Below are 14,397 nucleotides of genomic sequence, written 5' to 3'. Positions count from 1 at the left end.
TGGCCTATACAGGTTTCGAACCTGTGACCTTCGCGTTATTAGCACGACGCTCTAACCAACTGAGCTAATAGGCCAGTTGAACAAGTAATCTATATAATAACTTTAATTATCTGTGACCTTGACTGGTATTATTTGTACAGAAATGTGAATGCTTTTCCACACTATTTTTGTCAGCTTAAGGAAAAAAACGCCTGAAATAGTATAACTGTGTGTTAATAACTAAGTTTGTACTAAATCTGAAACCCTGAGAATGTTACAATTTTTCTTGTAGAAAGGTAATTTCTTTTTTACACACTATATATGACAGCTTAATTTAAGTACATTATTTAAAACTGCTCATACAGGTTTCGAACCTGTGACTTTGGCGTTAAGGCTCTAACTAACTAATTATATACATATTCAAAGACAGATGGATATACTAAAGAGAAAAAGACAAAAATAGCACTAACTCAAGTTTTTGTTCCCAAACTAGCATTCAAGGCCAAAAGTCACAAAAATAGCACTCAAGGGGTGGGGTATAGGGTTTAGATTTTAGGGTTTAGGGTTTAGGTTTTAGGGTTTAGAGTTGAAAAGTGAAGTTTTGGGGATAAAATTTCAAATTTTGAAAAATAAAATAATTTAAATTTTTCAAAAGATAAAATGCTATTTTGGTCATTTTAGTTTTTGAGTGCTATTTTTGTGATATAAACTTAAAAAGTGCTATTTTGGAGATTTGCCCTATACTAAAGGTGCAACTCTGAGTTTCTGCCTATAGTACGACTACGCTAAGTTTACTTAACCTGTTTTTGACAGCTGAGGGAAGAAAACACCTGAAGTAGTATTATGTATCTTGACAAATGACACAATTAAGAACAGTAACACCATACAAGGTGAAAACAAGTTCTTGTCTGAAACGGCAACTTTTTAGGTTTCAACTTTTGTTCTTGAACAACGATAGGAAGGAAGAATAGAGATAATGAAAAAGAGAAGAAGCAGTGCAATATTAGCCCTCAGCTAAAGCAGGAAACTATTTATCAGTAAAACAGAAGAAGTAACCGAGTTTTACTAAGGATTAAAAAAGCTTATAACAAACCAACTCTGAACCATCTATGAGCCCCAATGTGTTTTCTTCTTCTAAGCCATCACTATAGAGTGGCAGAGACAATAGAAAGAGAGAGATATGAGCGTGGAAAAATTACAAAATGGAGCAGGCCTTTTGTGCTTTGCCCTTCTTTTTCTTCTTGTTTGGAGGTTGAAGTACCACTCTGATCGCTGCATCAAACACCCCCTTCACGTTCTGCATTTCATTAATAAAAACAGTCTCAAGCTCCAGGAATCTAAGAAGTAAAAAAGCAAACTCTTACTCAATGTCGTATTCATCACAAGGGAAGTTTCTTTTTGTCTTACCTCCTGTGATTTTGAACTGCACTCGATGTACGCAGGAGCTCCAATGAGCTTCTTCAGTTCCTCTCCCTTTAATGCCCAAAGTGGGGAATGGTTAAGAGGAATTCTTTTTAAAGTATCAAGCGTAGTAAAATTGAATTGAGTTTTAAATAAATTATGTATACCTGAGCGTTGGTAATAGGTACAGCACCAGGGTGGTCAACGAAGAACTGTTTATCATCCCGAAGATCTGCCACATTTGATGAGAACACAAACCATAAGTAAAAGATGAAAGCCAAATAATCAAAAGGGGAACAAACCTAGTTTGGTACCAACAAGAACAATAGGGACACCAGGGGCATAGTGCTCCAGCTCTGGGATCCACTAGCAAACACAAGAATAACAAAACATCAAAATCAAAAAAGCAAGAAACTTTAATAAAAAAAACTTGTGTTGTAAGCAAAAGAAGGAGGAACGCACTCACCTTCTTGGAGACATTCTCATAGCTAGCCTTACTAATGAGAGAGAAGGCTAAGATGAAAACATCAGCACCGCGGTAACTCAAGGGTCTTAACCTGTTATAATCCTCCTGCCCTGTTCCACAAACAAAAACCAAGTTCAGAAGAAGAAAGATAAGAAAGACCAAGCTTGAAATAGAGAGAGGGTACCAGCGGTATCCCACAAGCCAAGGTTGACAGTGGCTCCGTTAACAACCACATTAGCGCTAAAGTTATCGAAAACAGTGGGTACATAATCCTGCCTCAAAAAATGAAGAATATAATCAATCATATTATTCAGAAAGAGAGTAAAGAAAGACAATTATTGGAGAAGAAGATAGTATTTGATAGGATACCGTAGGGAAAGTGTTGCTGGTGTAGGAAATGAGCAAACATGTTTTGCCCACTGCTCCGTCACCTACTGTTACGCACTTTATGAACCGTGATGCGCTCATTTTCCTCAGATCTCTCTCTCTACACCTCTGAGGTAACACAACAAGAATAAATGCTCCCTCCTACTTTCAATCCGCCATCTCCAGTGGTGCAAGAAAAACCCCTAGGATATCTGTAGTATACGAAACCCTGATCGAAATTGCAAATGTGAGAGAATGAGAACAAGTGTGTGATCAGAGAAGAGAGATGATGGATCGTATCGAGAGAGAGAGAGAGAGAGAGGGAAGTAGCAAAAGTGAAGGCCGGCAATTTATGCAATTGAACCGTTCGAACTATCTCCTCCATCCAATCAAACTTCCCTGATTCTTTTGCTTTTATTTATTTTCTCCTTTCACCCTTCTGTTAATTTGTTTCTTTGGAAAATGATAATTTGTTTTTCCTAAATATTTTAGGGAAAATTGTTTTTTTAGAGCAAAAAAATAGAAACTATGTCCATTTAGACTAATCTCATATTTGTACCATTTTTGCCTATAATATCCTTTAATATTTCTGAAAATAAATTAAATAAATAGTTTTACAAACAAAAAAAATTTGGAAAAATAGTAACTACTAATAAAATACCTATATAAACTTAGTGGTATTCTTTTTCATTTTTAGAAATGTTTAAATCATAATTTCAAATTATGTTCTAAATAAAGTAGAATTGACATTCTACAAAGTAGAAAACAAAATCTACTTTTTTCATTGAATCTACAACGTTTAGAATACATGATCTACGTAAATAAGAGTTTTCTAAAAATATTTAGAATACACATTCCGCGCTTAATCTATCGATCTAAAACATGTAGAAACCAACTTCTACATATTTACTATAAATCTAAAACAAGTATAAACCGAATTCTACAGATTTACTGTAAATTTAAAACATGTAGAAATCAAAATCTACACATTACAAAAATTCTAAAAAATATGTAGAAACCGATTTCTACAGATTAACTGTATTCTACGGATAAGAATAATCTGTTCCGAAAAATAAGGAAAAAAATATTTGGAAATATTCAATTTCCTATTTTGAAAACCGATTTTTTTTTAAAAAAAAACAAAAAATATGTGGAAATATTCTGTTACCATTTTTGAAAAATCGAATTTGTTAATAAAAGATCACTTACTAGCCATTTTTTTGGAAAAAAAACACTTATTAGCCTTTCTTCTCAAAATACCTAAATTTTCCTTTGATTTTTCACAAAGTTAGGAGCTTTTTCATATGGTTGGTACAATCTATCTACCTAACTCTTGTCTGTTTGTATGAATCTTCCATCAGATTCTTCTTCGTGCTCAGGATGATATATGTAAAATATGATTTAGTGTTCGGGGCCTATATCATTAATTTCGAATGTCCTCAGAATCCCATGAGATTGAAACGTCAAGCACTAAAGTAATATGTTAACACATTTGATGTCATGTGGAGCTGTTTCTTGGATCAGTTAGTGAACTCATAAACTAAACCCACAAAATGATATTAGACAAGCTTCAAATATTTACAGTGTAGTAAAACAAATAAAGAGCATTCTCTTCCATAGTAATAGCAACAGTAAAACAAAAGACATCAAGCCAAAAAAAACCCTTAAAGAACATTAGAAGAACCAAAGAAACATCACAAACTGAATAAGATCAACCTAGCTTCTGTTTCTTCCTTTTACTTGCTTCACAAGTATCCTGCATATTATATACTAAGATTTTTTCATTATATGTTTCAACAAACAATATCATAAGTCAAGACAAGATAGTCTAGACCATTAGCTTCAGACGTTTTCATCACACGAATCCTTTTAACCGAGGTGATGAGCATTCTAAGATATATACAAAACCCAGATTAGATCATTGTAAATCATTCATCAGACATTAAGAGATGGTTTTTAGTTCTTTTACCTCCATGGAACATCACCAACGAGCATCCAATCTCCTTCCTTATCTTCATAAGTACAAACTCAGATGATCCAACGGTTTGGTGAACTGACCCATTAACCCGATAGTACCAGGATTAGTGCCAAATTACATATCTTCTAGTGTCTGCGCTGGCGATACCAACATCAACAACAATGACACGAAATCAAAACTAACCAATCTCTTCAAAATATCGATTGACAAACCCGTATGGTAAAGCAAATTGATAAGATTACATACACATGTAACATAGATTAACTGTAGGTTCTTATGGTAATCACAAATTGATAAGAACAGAACACAAACACATATAACAAACTGGTGTGTTATTAAATCGATTGACAAGAACACAAAAACATATACCGAAGCACTAATCTATTTGCTTTTCACAGAACTATTATCGATTAAAGAACATGCAAAGAAGATTTAAAACAAAATAGGAATGAGAAGTGTCGATGTTACCTTCGTTTTACATGAGAGAATAAGAGATTAAGCCGGAGAAGAAGATACTAAGCCGGAGAAGAAGAGATTTACGCCGGAGAAGACGAGATTTGAGTCGGTATCTTCTTCTCCCCACCAATAGAGACCTGTTGACTTTGTCGCCACCAGAATTAGAGAGGCCTAGAGAATGAGACTGAAATAATTAGGGTTAGGGGTTTTGATTTGGGGATTTAAAAAAAAAAAAAATTAATTGGTTCTGTATATTATATTAATTTAATGTATTACAGTTAGTTTTAAAATTGTATTTCGAAGGACTAAACTGGGATTTTCAAAATTATTAGCTTAATGAGACAATTGTAGGTTGGGATTATTCTATTAGGACAATGTTTATATTTTTTTGCTCTAAAAAAACAATTTTCCCAATATTTTATCATTCATTTTACAACATTATTTACACCGTCTATTTTTCTCAATCACTTGGAAATTACAGAAAAATCGGGTTATATTACAACGGAAAATTATACTTATAGAAGTAGTTATTGGGTGCAAATTCCCCTTATAGAACTAGATTTAAATTTTTCTGGACTAAAAAAATTGGAAATTTCAGGAAAGAGTGTGTTCTTCAACCGTTGCAATAGATAGATGCTGTGAAATGATATTATGTGTGTGGGTGGAGGTTAAAAGCAACATGATATAGTTAGAAAAATAGACTTTTTGGTAAAACCAACAAAACCATAAGTTAAAGAAGAAAATAAGACAGCGATCATATTAGAAAGATCACTGTATAGTGTAGATTTTATACCAAAATAAAACTGTGGAAACTCAAATCTCTGAGATGTAAACTCAATTTTGATATTACTTAGAGAAAAAGACTAGGATAGCACCAAACCAAGTTTTTGTTCCCAAAGTAGCACTCAAGGCTCAAAGTCACAAAAATAGGTTTCATTAAAGAGGTAAATATACACTTATACCCCTTGGGTTAATTAATCCAAACCTTAGGGTTTAGAGTTAAGGGGTGGGGTTTTGGAATTAGGGTTTAAAATTTTATAAAAAATAAATACTAAAATAAAAAATAAAAATTTTAAAAACTGTTTTAAAAAGTATTTTTAAATTATAAAAAGAAAATTTGAAAAAAAAAAATAAAAAAAAAATTTCAAAAAAAAATTTCAAAATTTTTTTTATAAAATTTCGAATCTGAAAACATATAATCTTTAATTTTTTTAATTTTTAATTTTTAATTTTTTTTATTTTTGTTTATTTATTTAATTTTAAATCAAGGGTATTAGGGATATTTTACCCTTTAATAAATGTCATTTTTGTGACTTTCTCCTTCTAGTGCTATTTTTGAGACATAAACTTCAAAAGGTGCTATTATTGACAATTGCCCTATTACTTACTATATATATTTATAGTGCATCTACAAATAATCACACATATACCTCCGAGTTCAAAATGCTAATCTAAAATACATAGGGAAACAAAGCTTTGGGGAAATCAGAAGGGTACAGTGAATGGCAATGCGTGTAGTTCGGCTTCTGGAAGAATCTGAGCAGTTGGCCACACCATCGAACTACTTCCCTTGCTGCTTGTCTGAACGCTAACTTGATGATGTCTTTTGGCGCCAACTTTCATCAACAACCATCCTTCTTGATCTTCAGAGTCTGCGAGCTTACTCTCAAACCGATCAGGAGCCCAGTTCTCGATGAGTTTCAAGAATCGCATGGCCGTGGAAGGAGGGCATTTGCTGCAGAGCTTTGAAGGTCCAATAATTTCTTGATGACTAGAGGCCGAACACTGTTTTTGACCCTTGTTGGTCATCATCACCTCAGGATATTTCTGCCCTTTGTCATGTAACAAGACCCGTGTGCTAGTTTCTTCAAAACCCATAGCAACAATTCGAAGAAAGAGAGTCATCATCGTGGTGGCAAGCACGTGAAGCAAAACAGACCCAGCAACAAGTAAACAAACAAACTCACCAGAGTCGTTATGCCTACCGTTGAGGGGCTGACTCTTGTCATTCTCATTGCTACGAAGAGTGCTATCACAAGAAGTCTGAGAAGACGCTTGATGGTCAAGTTCTATCGTAAGGCAGCTCTTCTCCAGGGACTCAACCTTCTTACTACTAGCATTGGCGTTTTCATCTTTGCTCTGTCTCTTATGGTGTTTACTGCTTCGGCCAGCGTCGTTATCCCTCTCTTTCCTCTTTTTATCCTTGTTGTGTTTTCTATCTTTCTTTTCTCTCTTAACTTCCTCCTTTGTCCCCTGGATTCTCAAACCAACGGAACAACAACAGTTAGTGTCCATACCTTGGTTATCCAGTAAAACTCCAAACCGTTCCAAGAGGCAAATAAGCACAAACAATGCATAATTGTTGCTGGGGCAATAACATACTCTAATGCCACAAATAGATACCTCTACATTGGTTTTGTTTCAAAGTTATATACTTTGGATTGTTATCTTACAGGAACCGATTCAAAGAGTCCAATTAATCATTTTTTCATTATTTTTTTTAAAAGCCAATCAAGTATTTCGATTTTTCACATAAGGTGGGGCAGAGAAGCAAGCTTGTTAACTGAGAACATAAAAGGCATGGACTTTCTAATTGCTCAACAAACCTTTTTGATCGGTTCGATCAGAGACTCGTCCCGAACTTGGTTCGGTACAAAGCCAGGTGGAGGGAACGGGTAACACCGTGACATCCTCTCTCACGCGATCACAGACCAAACTCAGAGGCGAACCCGCGAAACCCTAGATTGAGAGATTGACTGCGAGAGAATCGCAAGTGTGAGGGCTTATATAAATGGAGAAACCTAATCACTTCTGGTAAAAATAATTCGATGATCAGAGAAGAAGAACGAGAGATCCCCAGGCTTCGCAGCTCTCCGATCTAGGATTTTTTTTTCTGTTATTCCATCAAAGATCCGTTATTTATAGACCAAGAACGAATAAGAGGTGTTTGGCAACAGGAATAAGTACTCAGACTCAAAGAAGGCCCAAAACGTCCAACAGGCCCTAAAAGTCCAATAGGCCTATACTTGTAGGAAATTGTATTCAATAAGAAACAATAACCAATTCGACTTGTTAGGCCGTATTCGTTTACAAGTGGCAGCGATTTGGGACTCCGACCTAGGACCAGTTGCATGTCGCAGGTTGTAGTTTGCTGTACGTTTTTCTTTTGTAAAACTTATTGCATGATTAAATTATAGGTCACAAATTGCATATTATTATTCGTTTTTGATATCGTGTGACTAGACGCAGGTCATATTGTTGAAAATTTAGTGACTAAAAATTAAAATATTTTGGTCACAAATCATAGGTTGCAATCCCAAGCAGGGCCGGACCTGAATAGAGGCACATAAAACATGTGCTTGGGGCCGTACAGATATATATCTATCCTATACTAAAAGGAAGATATACTCATCATATAACTATGCCACGTATTACAAAATAATCAACCAATCATATTCTTTTTTTTTACACATCAGATGGACCTCAACATGTGGGCTTCGTCCTACTTCTGCTATTCACGTTTGGACCTGATTCTTTTTTTCCAAATTAACAAACGAACTCGGCATCTTCTTCTATACCCTTTCGTTTTCTCCGATTGAAAAACTTGAAGAATGAGTTCAGATCTATGCTTTACTTCAATCAATTTCTCCTTTATGATAAACTTTAAGCATGTCAATATTTTGCTTCGTTTTCTTTGTTTCAATCATCCATTGATAGTTTTGTTTCGTTTTCTTTGTTTCATCCCTATTTATACGAAGATGCCTTTTCATTTTAGAAACCCTAATCGAAAACTCACTCTCCTCAATGAAACACTATGTCGACAAAGCCAAACAGCAAATCGATCATCTCCTCTCCGACGGCAACGGCGAGTCGAAAACCGGATCTAATCCCGTTCAATCCGCCGTGGTTAAAGCGAACGGCAAGACGCATGTTTCCTCTCGCTTTTGTTGCTGTCAAAGATATTTAGTATCATGTTCTTCGTATGATGTTTAAGTGATTAACCTCTTGCTTTTGTTACTGTCAAAGATATTTAGTATCAATATTTCAAACGTTGTGTCTATGAATCCCAAGGTTGAGACCCCCAAGGTTAAAGTAGACATGGAAGCAAAACTGCAAGCTTGGCTGGAATCAAAAGGCAAGACGAAAAGCTCGCATAGGATGATGGCTATACGTTCTCCGCTGATAGGTACAAATCAAAGTTGGGTCAAGAAACTCGGAGTTTATAGATCAGCCGTTGCAGAAAATGCTAAACTTACTAGCAAAGAACAGAGGTACCCCTTTGAATGGTTGAGTTTATTAATTGTTCCATATGCCAGAACCTCTTCCCTCATAATGTACCCGTACACAGGAACGCATTTGTGAGCGCCAGGAACTTATTTGGTGGAGAAACTCCTGATGCTTCACATTTATGGGTAAATACATATACATAACGTAAAGCCGCATGAATTTACATAATCTCTGCTTCCGTAGTCAACATTGGTTTAACTTCTTCACATGGCTCTGTTTCATGTCTTTCTCGCAGGGGATTGGAGAGAAGATGGCTGAGTACATAATCGAACTCAGAGAAACAAGCCCTGTGAAATCGGTATTTCATTCATTCTTCTCCCCCAAACTTAAACTCTCTTTTGATTAACTTTGAAACCGCTTTGGAGAGCTTCTTTTGAATTTTAATTATGTTAATTCTTTTTTTTTTCACTTACGCTCGAACTTCATTTGTTTGCAGGAGACCGTTATTCAAGGCTTTGTCCCACCGGGAAGAATCAAAAAATTCATGCCACATATGAGACAAGGCGGTCTCTACACTCTCACCAACTTCTACGGATTCAGAAACAAAGAGGTGTTCCGGGTTGCTGCTCACAGCGTGACAATCTCCTTCTCCCACACTTCCGAGTTGGCACCCCTTGAGAACAGTCCTGTGGACTTTGAGGAGGACCGTTTCCGGTTCCATTCCTATGAAGACTTCGAAGCTGGCTGTGATATAAAAGGTGATCTTTACGGTAAGTTTTCTATCATTTAGTAATATGTTGCTTCCACATACTTGGTTTGTTATTTTGTACACAATATCTCACAATTAGTAGCTAACTATCTACAAAAAACAGTATCTGATTTTAGATTAGGGTGTTATCTTAAATTCATAACTTATTAATTATAAGCTTTCTCAACAACATTCTGCTTCTCAACCTGTACCAGATGTTATTGGACACTTGAAACTGGTTAACGGCTAGAGCCTCAATATGCATCCCTTCTTTGACGATGCCGAGCTCGCAACCACTCGGCGTTTATTGGTGCATGTGCAGTCGCATGCGTAAGTGTTTACGTTTACCTTTTTGTCCAAATCACACAGTACACTATGGTATTTTCCAAAACTGAAAATGTTAATCATTTGCAGGGGACCTGTTATGAAGCTCTATCTTTGGGACCAAGCTGCTGTGGATTTCTGCAAGAAGTTCAAGTCTTCTGACAACACTCCCTCCATGATTTTGGTGACTACTGTTTACCCCAAACGTTTAGGAGGTACACTTTTCACTATCTCAGACTGAATCGCACCTTACAATCTTAAATTCTCTGTATAGCCCATATACTTTACCTCTGTGTCATCGCAGTCGTTTAGCTTTGCTCTTTGTAGTTGTTTAATTTTTATAAATATTGCATAGAGAGTAAAAGCATAAACAAAGAACTAATATGTATATTTTCTGTTTCGTTTGCCTTTGTCTATGACAACATAATACTACAGGCACACTTGCTCTCACATCCATGACCTCCTCACGGGTCTTTTTGACTACAAGGTCCAACCAACTAAAGAGTATATCGGCTGGTATGTTTATAAATTTAGTATATAATAATTAGAACCCTTGCCAGTTACAATCAGTTTGAGTTATGAAATGTTTTCAAACGTTGGAGCAGGTTGGGAAGAAATCCATATATTGCCAAGCAGGTCAATGCAGATGTGGTTACAAAAACTGAGACATTGACTATTGAAGAAATATTCTCCTACATGAAGCAGGGAGCTGTGAAGGTATAAAAAAATATATTTGTTTCTAATTCATTGTTTAACATATTTGTACTTATCTTAATTGCTTACACATTGTCTCAGGATGCTTTCTTTGTGTGCACTGCGACAATCGATGATGTTGTCCACGACTCTCCTTGGTATTATATAGCATGCGGTGGGTGCAAAACAAAGGCAACCAAAGGGCCAACCTCCCTTATGTGCGCGAAATGTGGCAAGAACGATGTTGCCGGTGAACCACAGTATGAACTCTAACCCCTTGATTCAATTTTAGTTTAGCGGTGACTAACTGCTAATATTTTAATGCCAGATACCTAGCTAAGATTTATGTTTATGATAAGAGTGATGAGGCTGTTTTTGTTCTCCTTGGCGATGCCGGTCGTGAGCTAACAGGGAAGCATGCGTCGGAGTTGGTTAGCAATTATTTTGAGGTACAAACTCAATTATTTTGAGGTACAAACTCATTATTTACACACTTACGGTCTCAGATAACAACTATTTTAAAACATGCCAGGCCAATGGAAATAAAGAAAATGGATTCGAGGTGCCCGTTCCGCAAGTTTTGCTCAACACAATAGGGCAAACACACAAGTTCAATGTAAAGGTGACTGAGCACAATTTTTCAGGCAGGACGCGGGTAATAACCGTGACGAATGTCCTGTCCCCATCTGCTCCACCATCTACACAAGATCCAGTTGCTGATCAAATTAGTGGCTCTGGTAATGGAACACTTGCGACTGGGTATGACGTTATTGAGCCATCCAAAAGCCCTCAAGATTCTGCAGAGGTAGTGCTGAAAAGGATGGGTGATGGTGTTGAGATAGGCAACGCTAAACGTTTTAAAGATGGGAACTAATATGCCTCTCATCGTGGCAAAGAATGCAACTTTTACTACACTTATCTGTTTTAGCTTTCCAGTTTTTTTGGCTTTTGTTTGACTCTTTCTCCTAATTCTGCTTATTTCATACTTTTGAATCTAATTTGGAAACAATTTGTTTTTTAAAGTATGGTACTAACTTTTTTTGAATCAGCATGAGTTTCACGTTAAAAGCATGGTACTAATTTTTTTTTTTAAATTACCGGACCCAAATTAGTGCTACCAAATAATATCTAATGCCTTGATTTATGCCCCATATCAAAAGAATCAATTGCACAATTAAGTTGAATATTTTTTTTCCATATTTGTAAATCCTTACCTTAAAAACCAGAGCCAATATATTATCTCCATAGAAGTCTATGTCACTCATTAGCTTGATTTTACTCTTAATACAAGTTTTGATTTTCATTGAACGTGGATTAAAAGTTTTATATCTCCTTCGATATTTGAAAACAAAACAAAAACACCTAGATTAAGTCCCCTTTGTCTAAAAAAATTAGACTATATTTTTTTCGTGGAATTTTTTTCCAAAAAGACTGATTATCATAGGATAGAATTTTGTTTTTTTTGTCTACCATTGATTTGTTTAGTTCCCTGGCACACAGGTTGTGTTTCCAGTGAGTATATACGAAAAATATAGAACACTAAGAGAAGCCAAACTCTGGAAAGCATAGCCAAACCACGCTTGGCCAACATATAAATGTTAGATGTTAGTAACTATTAATTTGGCTAAATGGTTTCCTATAAGTATGCCAGTATACACACAGATACATAGTTGTATGCTTATTATTATATCAAGCTATTCTACAGCTTCGCTATTTCCCCCATGGTATGAGAATATTACTAAACCAAGTAATAAAATATAATTAATATGCTAAGTCTAATGAGACAATCAAATTATAAAAGTTATCTTTATATCAAACTATTCAACAGACCTTTTTGAGAACTTGATTATAAATTCACCATTGTTGTCTATTCAAATTATATTAGCATACTTATTTTAGTCAGTGGACATAAATATTAGGTATTACAGTAAAAATATTTCAGATTTACCTACCAACTTGAAGGAAATGTTTCTTTTCCCTGCAATTACCGAGGACATTAAAACCAAGATGTTTCAACACATGTTTTAAAAGCCACCAAAAAAAATTCAAAAAAATACACCAGTTTCCAAAGTAATCAGATGTAAGTTTTAACACAAATTTAGTGTAAAGGTGGATCCAAAAAAAAAACTATTGTATTGAATATTTTGTATTTTTAATCAATTAGGTTTACAGAATTCCTCAAAGGTTAATGATGGAAAAAATAAAAATAAAATAAATTTAGAAATTACCACTTTAAAAACCTCCCTAGGGTAAACATTTATTAAAAAAAAAAACTATACACATTGGATACTATATTATGAATCAAACTATGCCTACATGGTTTTTAGAAAATATAGACTACTATCTGTTCAGAAGTTTAATGTCAAATAATTATACTCTACTATTACTAAGTTATACTTTTTCAAATTAGCATAATTTATACTTTTATATCTAAAAAAATATTCCAAACGTTTACACAAAATATTCCAAACATTTACACTAAATATTATATTCAACTAGGTGTTCCGCCCGCACATGCGGACATAGTATTTTTATAGATATTTATCCTTTTATAAATATTAAATCAAAACCAACATAATAAATTATTAATTATATTTTTAAAAAGATAAAATCAAACATTAAACTTTATATTTTATAATTAAAAATATTATTTCAGATAAAAACACAACATATTTAAGAATTATCTTATGTTTTAAAAATTTATTTTATTTTTGAGAATTTTATTATATTTACTTATAGTCAATTATCAGATATAACATATAAATAAAATATTATTAATATATATTCATTACTTTCCCTACTTTTTATCAAAATATATATATGCTTATTGTTGTGTTAAATTTTAAAGACATTCACATATATTTTAGAAAATATATTTATTTGTTTGATTAGCATTTAATTATAAATTATTTTATATCTAACTATAAATTTTATAATAAAATATTATTTCCAGATAACAACAGAATATATATAACAATTATCTTATGTTTTAAAACATGTTTTTATTTTTGACTATTTATATAATTTATTCATTAAAGGTATAAACGATTTATTATTAATTTTAATCATTTTTTAATCAGATAGATTTGAAATTCGTTTTCATATTTCTACTAATTTATATAATTATTCATTAAGGGTATAAACGATATTAACCGTTCTAACTTTTAACGTGAGAGCTCCGTTGTAAAAATTTATTTCGCAAATAATAATATAGATATAGATACATACTAATTAAAAAAACGAGTATAATAATTCTTAACACAACCAAATAATAAATACAAAAACCTATATATATATATTTTAAAGCAGGTAATTCTAAAGACTTTGTAATACAAAATTGTGAATAAAATATAATAAATAATTATTCACATTTACACCACACTGTGCTCTATGCAGGGCATTCCAAGACTTCATCGACTGTCGCTACTTAACAGCTTGTGAGTCTATGTGGTGAATGTTTGCATTCCATATTCACAAAAGGAAACCATTAGTCCAAAAGCTAATCATTCACTTGGAAGGTGAACATAATATCACAGTTAAAGAAACAGATGATGTGGGGCGTGTTCTCCGAAAACCTGACATCGAAAAAACTATGTTCATTAAGTGGATGGTTTTATGCATAAGATCGGAGTTCACACGTAGAGAAAGTGAAGAATATAGTCTATAAAGAAATCTTTATATATCTCCCAGCTCACAACGGTAAAAAAAAATATTCTATGATAATTTCAACATCTATATCTCATATATTATGATCAACAG

General features: G+C 34.0%; 4 protein-coding genes, 1 long non-coding RNA gene and 1 other non-coding gene across 9 annotated transcripts; 2 read left to right on the top strand and 4 right to left on the bottom strand.

Annotated features, from left to right (window-relative positions):
* Positions 1-74, bottom strand: TRNAI-AAU. Its single transcript has one exon. It is a non-coding gene; the product is annotated as a tRNA-Ile (tRNA).
* Positions 75-961: 887 nt separating this feature from the next.
* Positions 962-2,680, bottom strand: LOC103837830 (rac-like GTP-binding protein ARAC1). Its single transcript, XM_009114212.3, has 7 exons — positions 2,216-2,680; positions 2,031-2,118; positions 1,847-1,956; positions 1,683-1,746; positions 1,548-1,612; positions 1,387-1,452; positions 962-1,276 (listed from the first exon to the last, which is right to left on the bottom strand). Exons 1-7 carry the CDS (start codon positions 2,312-2,314, stop codon positions 1,175-1,177), a joined length of 594 nt encoding a protein of 197 aa, XP_009112460.1. The 5' UTR covers positions 2,315-2,680; the 3' UTR covers positions 962-1,174.
* Positions 2,681-3,740: 1,060 nt separating this feature from the next.
* Positions 3,741-5,554, bottom strand: LOC103837829. 2 transcript variants are annotated; one of them, XR_626980.3, is made up of 3 exons: positions 4,659-5,554; positions 4,182-4,327; positions 3,741-4,102 (listed from the first exon to the last, which is right to left on the bottom strand). It is a non-coding gene; the product is annotated as an uncharacterized LOC103837829 (long non-coding RNA). The 2 variants fall into 2 exon arrangements; XR_626978.3 differs by having other exon boundaries at positions 4,182-4,322; positions 4,659-5,534.
* A 435-nt stretch (positions 5,555-5,989) lies between these two features.
* On the bottom strand, positions 5,990-7,852 carry LOC103837828. 3 transcript variants are annotated; one of them, XM_009114211.3, is made up of 3 exons: positions 7,253-7,852; positions 6,614-6,899; positions 5,990-6,511 (listed from the first exon to the last, which is right to left on the bottom strand). In XM_009114211.3, exons 1-3 carry the CDS (start codon positions 7,334-7,336, stop codon positions 6,132-6,134), a joined length of 750 nt encoding a protein of 249 aa, XP_009112459.1. In that variant the 5' UTR covers positions 7,337-7,852; the 3' UTR covers positions 5,990-6,131. The 3 variants fall into 3 exon arrangements, with proteins under 3 accessions (XP_009112459.1, XP_033136280.1, XP_009112458.1); XM_033280389.1 differs by having other exon boundaries at positions 6,632-6,899; XM_009114210.2 differs by having other exon boundaries at positions 5,990-6,899.
* Positions 7,853-8,339: 487 nt separating this feature from the next.
* On the top strand, positions 8,340-10,321 carry LOC117128292 (kinesin-like protein KIN-10B). The gene is made up of 6 exons (XM_033280390.1): positions 8,340-8,424; positions 8,582-8,917; positions 8,995-9,058; positions 9,169-9,231; positions 9,370-9,951; positions 10,036-10,321. The coding sequence occupies exons 2-5, from the start codon at positions 8,706-8,708 to the stop codon at positions 9,661-9,663; spliced, it is 633 nt and encodes a 210-aa protein (XP_033136281.1). The 5' UTR covers positions 8,340-8,424; positions 8,582-8,705; the 3' UTR covers positions 9,664-9,951; positions 10,036-10,321.
* Positions 10,154-13,114, top strand: LOC117128293. The gene is made up of 6 exons (XM_033280391.1): positions 10,154-10,160; positions 10,381-10,461; positions 10,551-10,662; positions 10,741-10,898; positions 10,967-11,087; positions 11,171-13,114. Exons 3-6 carry the CDS (start codon positions 10,642-10,644, stop codon positions 11,510-11,512), a joined length of 642 nt encoding a protein of 213 aa, XP_033136282.1. The 5' UTR covers positions 10,154-10,160; positions 10,381-10,461; positions 10,551-10,641; the 3' UTR covers positions 11,513-13,114.
* The last annotated feature ends 1,283 nt before the right edge of the window (positions 13,115-14,397 follow it).

This window comes from Brassica rapa, chromosome A09 (genome assembly GCF_000309985.2).
Source record: "Brassica rapa cultivar Chiifu-401-42 chromosome A09, CAAS_Brap_v3.01, whole genome shotgun sequence".
In the NCBI taxonomy this organism is placed as follows: Eukaryota; Viridiplantae; Streptophyta; class Magnoliopsida; order Brassicales; family Brassicaceae; genus Brassica; species Brassica rapa.
This window is presented reverse-complemented; position numbering and strand designations above follow the sequence as displayed.

Bases quoted from the DNA above. Each gene is read 5' to 3' on its own strand.
- LOC103837830 (XM_009114212.3), bottom strand. From the start codon at position 2,314: ATGAGCGCATCACGGTTCATAAAGTGCGTAACAGTAGGTGACGGAGCA. The intron at 1,613-1,682 runs GTTTGTTCCCCT...CAAATGTGGCAG, and splicing joins TCTTGTTGGTACCAAACTAG to ATCTTCGGGATGATAAACAG. The intron at 1,453-1,547 runs GTATACATAATT...TGGGCATTAAAG, and splicing joins TACCTATTACCAACGCTCAG to GGAGAGGAACTGAAGAAGCT.
- LOC103837828 (XM_009114210.2), bottom strand. From the start codon at position 7,336: ATGTCACGGTGTTACCCGTTCCCTCCACCTGGCTTTGTACCGAACCAA. The intron at 6,900-7,252 runs GTTTGTTGAGCA...TTGAGAATCCAG, and splicing joins TGATCGAACCGATCAAAAAG to GGGACAAAGGAGGAAGTTAA.
- LOC117128292 (XM_033280390.1), top strand. From the start codon at position 8,706: ATGAATCCCAAGGTTGAGACCCCCAAGGTTAAAGTAGACATGGAAGCA. The intron at 8,918-8,994 runs GTACCCCTTTGA...ACCCGTACACAG, and splicing joins CTTACTAGCAAAGAACAGAG to GAACGCATTTGTGAGCGCCA. The intron at 9,232-9,369 runs GTATTTCATTCA...ATTTGTTTGCAG, and splicing joins AAACAAGCCCTGTGAAATCG to GAGACCGTTATTCAAGGCTT.
- LOC117128293 (XM_033280391.1), top strand. From the start codon at position 10,642: ATGAAGCAGGGAGCTGTGAAG. The intron at 10,663-10,740 runs GTATAAAAAAAT...ACATTGTCTCAG, and splicing joins TGAAGCAGGGAGCTGTGAAG to GATGCTTTCTTTGTGTGCAC. The intron at 11,088-11,170 runs GTACAAACTCAA...AAAACATGCCAG, and splicing joins TGGTTAGCAATTATTTTGAG to GCCAATGGAAATAAAGAAAA.